The following is a 9,323-nucleotide window of genomic DNA, read 5'->3' as shown; positions in this document are numbered from 1 at the left end:
GTCTTTCACCCCACGCTCGAGCACCAACGTTCACCAAGAACCACGCTTTGCCTACCTGGTGAGCATCCACTTACACTCCCGCGAGGACTTTCTCCGAAAGACTGGTTAACTATATAAGCGAGATCGGCGATGTTTGAAGCACGTTAGACGAAATCTCACGGATGCGCCGGGAAGGCCTCCGCATCTCATCCGCGCTACCAATTCTGTCAAAGAGTTGATTTCCGTTTCGTACTCAGATATAATAAACACGTGATAAAAAAAAGAACACGCCAGGTGTTACCCTCGAGAGGGTTCGTGCATGTGAATCGGCCACGAAGTTGAGGAAAAAGGGAGAGAGACTTTGCATCATCGTCGGGGATCATGAGGCCCGGGAAGAGCTGGGCCCCCCTCGCAGCGACCGTACTCGCTACGGCCCTGCTCTTGCAACCTATCCACGCCGAGGGTAAGAATTTGAGAATTTGGGAGAGTGTTAGTTTGGGAGGGACGTGAAAAAGGGACGATTAATTTTTTTATCAAGATTTTGGACTCTCTTGACACTGATATGATTAATAACAGTTAGGCAGAATGAAGTTTTTCATGAATAAAATTGTCGTCTGCACTTCTGCATGACACAAATATATACAAATATCCGCAATCTAATAATTGTTCGAATTATATATCGGTTCACTTGTTTGTGTTACGTTTTCAAATAATAAAAGTTCGATTGAGGATTTCGATGAAAACTTCGTTGCACAGCTTTGCTCTGATATTGTGAAGTAATCTCGTCCTGTTTCTCTTGCTCTCGATAAAAGGAGAAATGATGAAAAATTACATAGGGGAAAGTACGAGATATACGAGTTCGATACTTGAAAGAATTTCTTGTAATCAGAAAGAAATACGTAGAAAGTGGAGAGTCACGAAAAAAAAAGAAAAAACGAAAGATAGAAAGTGTCAAAAAAAATTGAAAGTATTCGCACGTGATACTATGATGCTCCAAGGTAGCACTATCACTCTGTATCCGATTGAACCGAAGTGAAAGATGAATTTCACGCCATGGTAAATTTCTCTTAGTGGATCCTCGATGTTGGCGAACGAAGGATTGAAAAAAGGAGGAAAAAGCGAGAGAGAGAGAAAAAGAAAGAATAGAAATAGCGATCACTTCGAGGTATCGAGAATGAAATATTCAAACGATGAGACGCCGTGAATTATCGATACGTTCCTTCGCCCGGAATAACGGACAGTGTGCAAATCGAACCGATATCTCGTGATCTGACACACATTTTCTACTTATAGCTGCTGAATTTAAACCGATTCGGTATAATTCTTAATTTTTACGTATTTTTATTCCTTTTTTTTTTATATATATATATAAAAGAAGAATGATTTTGTAATAGAAAAAAATTTATATTATCCTTATTATATATTTATAATAGGCAAAAATCGAAATTGTTCAAAAAAACGTTCATTTTCATATTTTAATAAGCGTGTAATTAAAAAATATTACGCGAAGGTAGGCTCGTTTCCGTGATGGAAATCGTTACGATCTAATTACGATTGTGTTGTAATCTATACTTTATTTTAGGAAAATTAAGAATTATCTTTAATGAACCACGCCGCTTAAGTATTTCCGCGTTTTGCTTAATTACCTATTAAAATTTACGTTTTACGTAAGGAATTACGATACGATATATTGTATGGTTACGCAATAAAAATGAAAAATTACGAAATACACAATCAAAGTATAGAGAGAGAAATGAGGCAAGGCATTTTTTTCTAATTTTGATCGCAGCAAAGAATATATTTAACAGAGAAAATAAATTTGAAAATAAATTAGGGACGAAGGAGAAAAAACGACAACTTTGTGTTTAAAAGTAGAATTAAACATTTTGCAATTACTCTAAAGAAAGCGTATTGGAAATTGTCCTTTTCATCTTTTCATCGTTTCATTATATCCATCTTGAAAGAGAATTTGTGGTTCTTAAATAGCGAAATAAGTCATTAAGAGAACCTTGAATATTCAATTACAAATATTCTTTCCGGCAATAGAACAAAGAAATAAGAGAATGGGGAGATCAGTCACGAACTTGATTAAAGACAATGCGAACGAATCGGGCTCTTGACCCCGGCAATTTCAAAAGATAGTGACATCTCAGCAAATTTCGTCGAGAACGTTGTACGTAGATGAGTTTTAGAAAACACTGTGTGAAGTCGTAAACTACGGTCTCACGGGACGAATAATGTCCTGAAGACAATGTCATTTGGCCATCTCCCACACTTTCACCGACTAATAATGAATACAAGGACAAAAAGGAGAGTCATGATCTTGTTAACATTGCGCACAGCCAGTAGACAAACTCGTCCGCGAGCTAATTTTACTACAAATACACGTAAAAAGAAAACTCGAGGGAAAATATGGATCCCTTTTCCCACTTCCTTCCTAAATTTCGTTTATTCGAATCGAAATTATTTACCTCTCATTTAACTTTCTAACCAGATTAAAATTCGATCCAATATAAAAGCTCAAAATTTCATTATAACATCGTTCTCGTGAATCCAATTAAAATCCAATTAAAAATTATCCTTATAACACCTGAAATCTTACGTTAACATAAAAAAACGTACGTATTTACAGCGCCAATATCCGGTAGTTACCTACCACCGTCAACGAGTTATGGGACACCGAACTTAGGCGGTGGAGGTCCATCCTCCACCTACGGTGCTCCGTCGGGGGGCGGCGGTGGTCGTCCATCCTCTAGCTACGGAGCACCGTCCAGCACGTATGGAGCGCCGTCGAGCACTTACGGCGCGCCGTCGAACGGCGGTGGAAGGCCGTCGAGCACCTACGGGGCACCGTCCAACGGGGGCGGCAGGCCGTCGAGCAGTTACGGTGCACCGTCGAGCAGCTACGGTGCACCGTCGAGCACTTACGGCGCACCGTCGAACGGCGGTGGAAGGCCGTCCAGCAACTATGGCGCCCCTTCCTTCGGAGGCGGCGGTGGCGGTGGCTTTGGCGGCGGTAACGGGCTTTCCCCCAGCTATGGCGCACCCTCGCGCGGTGGTGGCGGCTCGATATGCTCGAGCTACGGTGCACCGGCGAGCACTTACGGCGCACCGGCGAACGGCGGTGGAAGGCCGTCCAGCAACTATGGCGCCCCTTCCTTCGGAGGCGGCGGTGGCGGTGGCTTTGGCGGCGGTAACGGGCTTTCCACCAGCTATGGCGCACCCTCGCGCGGTGGTGGCGGCTCGATATCCTCGAGCTACGGTGCACCCACCGGGGGAGGCGGTGGTGGCCCGTCCACCACCTACGGTGCACCCCACGGAGGCGGCGGTGGCGGCGGCTAGATATTCTCGAGCTACGGCTCATCTACCGGGGGAGGCGGTGGTGGCCCGTCCACCACCTACGGTGCACCCAACGGAGGAGGCGGTGGCGGTGGATACTCGAGACCATCTTCCGCTTACGGTACACCTAGCACCGGTGGTGGCAGTTTCGGAGGGTAAAGGATCTATGACTTTTTTTTTTTTCTTTCCTTCCTCCTTTTCCGTAGATTTAAGAAATTCAGAGCACAGCACAGGTATTGGTTAAAGAAAAATTAGATGAAAGAAGGAATAGATATGTGGATAAGTTAATTGGTCATAATTGGTATTCTATTTCTTCTTTCTCTACTTATCGCATACAATCTCTCTACTCGGTCTCTCTAGGATTAAGGAAAGGAGAAAGAGTCGGGAAAAAGACCAATCCAGCACCTATCTATATCTACAATCCACATCTATAATTTTATTCGAGCATTTCTATATCTCTTCCATTATACTTTCTTACCCATTTAAGAAATATGAGTATATACGATAATAATCAATTTACTCGTTGAAATTACGATTCTCTTCTTCATATCTCCCATCTCTTCCATTATAACTCTACCTGTCGAGGATACGTAATACGATAAATACGCGATATGATATCGTTTCAAAATTCGTTGTAATCATTAATTTTCGCTTTCAGCTCCGGTGGATATTCTGGAGGCGGAGGTGGATACTCTGGAGGTGGAAATGGCTACTCTGGAGGCGGCGGTGGTGGCTACTCTGGAGGAAACGGTGGCTATTCCGGAGGCGGTAACGGAGGTGGATATTCCGGGGGCAATGGCGGCTACTCAGGCGGAGGTGGCTACTCTGGAGGAGGCGGAGGTGGCTACTCTGGAGGAGGCGGAGGTGGTTACTCTGGAGGTGGCGGAGGTGGCTACTCTGGAGGTGGCGGGGGCGGCTACTCCGGAGGAAATGGTGGCTACTCCGGAGGCGGTGGTGGCTACTCCGGAGGCGGAGGTGGTCAAAGCTACGCTAGCAACGGTGGTTACCAATATTAATCGCGAAGAGTCTTCACCCCGCCCGACCACCTTCGACCGTGTTTCACCGCCCATCGAGACGAGAAAAATTCCTCCACCCCCCCACCCACCATCCAGTTCGTCGAGCTCTGCTTCCGGATTGACGGGGCAACCGTCGATGAAACGAATAGGGAACGGATCGAAGGTGGATTTCGCGCGGATCAAAAATCATCCGAACCTCCCCCCTACCCCGCCCAACAAGCATCCAGGAAATCCGCTAATGTTAAAAGTTTGAACAGTTTAAACAGCGATGAAGACCGCCCCCCACCCTCCCCCCTCCCATTCCGTAAAACAACCTCTCAACTGTGTATCGATGATGCGGCCTGATATTCCTGAAAGTGAAAAACGAAAGAGGGAGGAATCATAATTGCCTTTCTTTCCTAATTGCTTTTTTAAGGAAAATCGTCTGCTAATAATAATAATGATGATAATAATAATAATTATAATAATAATAATAATAATAATAATAATAATAAATTTTCCATCGAAACGAAAGGAACGAATTGGAAAGGCGCGATTACCTTCGAAAGGAGGAGTAAAGTTCGTTCCTTCGTTCTTCAGAGCCTATTGTAACTTATTTATTTTGTAAAAATAAATGCTTTTTGTACTAATAAATAAAGCCGCTACGCTGAAAAAAAAATAACAATCGTTGGATGGATGTTCGTACCCTTTCTTTTTTTCTTTTTCTTTTTTTTTTTTTTTTTTTTTTACAGCTACACAGGGGACGAACACAAGGTAGGAATTGTCTATAAGACGATTCCAACTTCTCGTCGAGTTGGCTGGGGAGGGGGAAGAGGGAGGCGTATGTTCGGTGTGGTCGATTTATCGATTCCCCTAACTCGAATACCGGGAAGGCATGAATAAGTGAGAGCTCTTCCTATTTCTGTCGTAACCCGGCTAAAAACACCTATCAATATCACAACTTACGTCCCCTTACGTCGATTCGATGGAATTACAACGTGTGTCCTGACCTATTTTGCCATTCCTTTCTTGGAATTCATTAAACGATAATCCTCGATACATCGATATTTAATTTAATTTTTGATAAAGAAAGAAGTCAAGTTTAACAATTAAGATATCCTTTTTTTTTTTTTTTTTGAACATCAAAGATATTCAAATCCAACTTTGGCTTATATTTATATCTCTACGATTTAAAATTTTTATCAGAACGATGCCAATTCTTTTACGTGCAAATTATTTATTTACTTCGAGGTAATTTGATTTTTTAAGAATAAAAAAAAGTCGAGAAATTTGTTGTGTTTTTATACACTGTTTATTTTTAACATTTACAATCAACATCGCGTTCAGTTTCTCAATTATACACGTATAATATGTCGTATAATACAATATACCGGTAACGCTTTCGTAATACATATACATGGATATGTTCTTATGAGGGATGAAGTCGGGCGTTTTTTTTTTCTTTTACTTTTTTTTTTCTTTTTTCTTTTACACATATAATACTCTNGTTCATTGCTCGCAATTTTTTTCTTTATCACGATACACGAGATCTCTAGAGCGTCTCGATCTTTCTCGATCTTCCTGGCCACGAATCGCTCGGTTATTAAATTACTAAAGAGTAATTAGGAGGATACTCGTTCGATGAAAAAAAGAAAAAAAAAGAAAGAAAAACTGAAAACTAGAGAGGATCCTCCTAATTCCGTGAAGCTTCGAACCCCATCGATCCCTTTTTCTGCGAGAGGATATAACCACGCTATATATATATAATACGTATATACATATCTTATATATATATATATATTTTTTTTTATCATCTTTTTTTTTTTTCTGTCTTACGTAGTCCCTTATCTTGCTAATGTATTATACCTAAGTATGTATATGTAGAGTACGCATCATGATATAGGTTTCCCGTTACATCGTTACAATGCACGATATTTGATATGTATAGTAACCGTTGTGTGGCCGTTTCTCTCTCATAATTAACATTTATGCCACTACGAATAATAACGGATGCTTATCGTACGGATGCATCTACGCAACAATATATTTATTCGCATATTACGAGATAACTTTTTCTTTATCCCCCCAATATATGATGATATGTATATATACGACACAAGATGAAGCGTAGAATCGAATCGATCGAAGATAAGTTTTTTATTTATGTTTGAATCGTTAACTTGCCACTTCACTTTGAGAAATATATCTCCCCTTTTTATTTCTGAAAATGCAGAACAAACGCTGAGTGAAAGCAAAATAACTTTCGATCGTTCGCGGGAATAAAAGAAATAATTTCGCAATCCGTATAAAAACTTGTAATTTATACACTTCTTCTTCGATTCGACGATATTGAATGCATCTCTTCTTGAATTTTTCAACGCGTTTCTTTTCTTATTTTATCCCTCGCCTCGCTGAATTTTTCCATCGAGCAATTTCTCTCATCAGAAAGAAATTGTTTTACGATCGTCTAGCTCTACTTTTCATTATATATATATATATGTAAAAAAAGAATAATTGTCCGCTATAAAAATGGTTTTTTTTTTTTCTTTTTAGTGGAAATGTTAATAATTTCCAGCCATCTCGTCCAGCAGGCTCGATATCATCGAGTGAAAGTCTTTTATAACAACCGCGATCGAATAACAACGCATATAGAAGAGGAAGATGCGTTTGTGTACGCGCGAGACGTACACGATGATTCATGAGATTCTTCATATCTGTCTGAACACCGTAATTTCACCGTCGTGCAAAGACGCCTCGCTTAACAAGCGACAAGACGCCGCTTCCGTCCGGAACTAACTCCCTCGTTTTCTCTAAAAAAATCGTTTATTTACATATTTCTCACGAGTTGACAAGTTGAACGACAAAACAACGCGTTTCTTTCAATTTTCTTTCAATTTTTCCTTATGAATCTTGCGACGACGTACGATCAATTTACGAAAGAAGAATGACAAACAAATAAATGAGATGAGAATTTTAAAAAGTAATTCCGTTCGATTTTCTCGAGATTCCTTAGGTTCTTAATGTAGAGCTTCGATTTGAAGAAATGGGAAACGGTTTGATAAGAAAAAATTTGCGCGCGATTTTTCTTTTTCCTTTTTTTTTTTTTTTATTCTTACGATATCATCAAATGGCAATATAATTAATAATTATATTCAATATACATTCTTTCTAGATTCATCCATGGATAGATATTAACGAAAACGATAGGTGAGAAATTTGTTTAAAAATTCCGCTCGACCATTATTTTTCGATCATTCGCGAACGAGAGAATATAATTCGAAGATCGAATAGTAGGAGCTACTCGATTAACGCACCACTTGGATTTTTCTCCGTTACATTTTTCTTATTTTTTTTTCTTCTTTCTTTTTGGCGGTAAACGATGGGATGAGCAACTCTATGCGACGAGCAATAAATACCACTACATAGGCGTTATGAACGTTTCGCGAACAATGTGACGGCTACGGTTAAACGATATAGGTACATAAGTTTATCTACTTTGATAAACCAATTTTTCGAAACCAATAACAGCAGCGATAATTCGTATCTTTCACGTTAAAAACTATTAGAGTTTTAGTCTTCTTGTATGTATGTGTGTGTATGTATGTATCCATGTACGTGTATGAGAAATCACTCGTCTCGCTTTAATGCCGATAATGTCAGTTATATCGTACAATGTATGTGTGTGTATATATATATATATGTATATATACTATATAATAAACACAACGAATCCGTGCAACAACCGATTCGTCTGTGAATCTTGATCTTTCACTCTGACTCGCGCATCGTGCTCGATGGTTCATTCAATGGAACGTTTGTAGAAAGAAGTTGGTGTTATAGAAGCAATATTTGTACAAAGATTCTATACTTGTTCACGGCTTGTATTATGAACGTGATGATATATTTTTAGAAATCGGTACTATAACATATATTTCTGTCTATCAAAAATTTATATGGCTAGATATTCGATTGGAAATCTTCAAATTTTTAGAATATTTATTGATTATTGCGAAAACCAATTGTTAATTGTTTTGAAAAGAAATCCAATTTTTTTTTTTTGTTCTTTTTAAGTTTTATTTTACAATAAAATTCGTCGTTTCGAATGAAAATTCTCGGATTTTGGCCCGAAACCATCGCGCGAGTCACGCGAAAAATCACGAAGAGCTTGGACGAGCGGCTACGTGGACGGCGACTAACGCCTTACTTCCACTTCGTCTCCACGTAATAATATAAACAATGGTGTGTACGTCGCCTTTACATCATGCTAAGCAAGGGAAGAACGATCGATCGCAAGTACAAAAAAGCGTCTGTTAACGTCGTTTATTTATCCATTTTTATCTTTTTTTTTTTTTTTCCTCTCCCGCTTACTTCTATCTATCTCTTCCAACATGGAGACTCGACACTCGACGATGAATAATAAAATTTCACGAGGATGCGACATTTAACATGGTGCGATGAAGAACGATGAAGAGGATGGGGGAGGGGGGTTATCGTCGAGTCGTACGTAATGGAAGAGGAGCTAAATGACAACGATGAATCTAACAATTGTTAAAAACACATTTCTAAAAACTCGATATGTAACATTAATTTATAAATCCCTATACATAATATCCTATAGCCCATCTATAGCCGCTCGCCACGAGTTTTAACGAGTTTTAATGAACGAGATACTCGTCGTTACTCGTCGAGGTTTTTAATCCCTTTATTATTAATTCTCTAAAATATGCTTCGTGATAAACGGGGGGAGAGGAGGAAGGGACGGATCGGTCGTCGCATCAAGACGTTAGTTTTCTCAAGCAAAATTCGATAAACTCTAAATACATGGCATATACGTGTATATGCGCGATTACGTGTGCAATTGTGTGTGTTGTATGTGTGTTTACGCACTCGTAATTGCGTATATACACGTATGTGTGTGTATATATATATATATATTATATTTCTCAAAAAAAAGGAAACAGATCACTAGGCCTAATTGGCGGCACAGGGGATAACAAAACCTCCACCAAA

At 39.6% G+C, this 9,323-nt stretch overlaps 2 protein-coding genes across 7 annotated transcripts in view; one reads left to right on the top strand and one right to left on the bottom strand.

The window, feature by feature from the left end:
* Positions 1–116: 116 nt before the first annotated feature.
* LOC102679666 (pro-resilin-like) lies at positions 117–4,784 on the top strand. 6 transcript variants are annotated; one of them, XM_031512102.1, is made up of 9 exons: positions 117–442; positions 2,612–2,793; positions 2,836–3,037; positions 3,146–3,301; positions 3,398–3,473; positions 3,977–4,047; positions 4,096–4,128; positions 4,174–4,185; positions 4,294–4,784. In XM_031512102.1, exons 1-9 carry the CDS (start codon positions 361–363, stop codon positions 4,332–4,334), a joined length of 855 nt encoding a protein of 284 aa, XP_031367962.1. In that variant the 5' UTR covers positions 117–360; the 3' UTR covers positions 4,335–4,784. The 6 variants fall into 6 exon arrangements, with proteins under 6 accessions (XP_031367962.1, XP_031367958.1, XP_031367960.1 ...); XM_031512103.1 differs by having other exon boundaries at positions 120–442; positions 2,612–3,037; positions 3,146–3,159; positions 3,220–3,301; XM_031512098.1 differs by having other exon boundaries at positions 119–442; positions 2,612–3,037.
* A 1,160-nt stretch (positions 4,785–5,944) lies between these two features.
* LOC102679548 (high-affinity choline transporter 1) overlaps positions 5,945–9,323 on the bottom strand; it is a 15,091-nt gene continuing 11,712 nt past the window's right edge. Inside the window, exon 11 of the mRNA XM_031512096.1 lies at positions 5,945–5,978. The gene's annotated coding sequence lies outside the window, so the exon portion shown is untranslated. The remainder of the gene's footprint in view (positions 5,979–9,323) is intronic.

The sequence above is a fragment of the Apis dorsata genome, unplaced genomic scaffold (genome assembly GCF_000469605.1).
Source record: "Apis dorsata unplaced genomic scaffold, Apis dorsata 1.3 scaffold_383, whole genome shotgun sequence".
Classification (NCBI taxonomy): Eukaryota; Metazoa; Arthropoda; class Insecta; order Hymenoptera; family Apidae; genus Apis; species Apis dorsata.
This window is presented reverse-complemented; position numbering and strand designations above follow the sequence as displayed.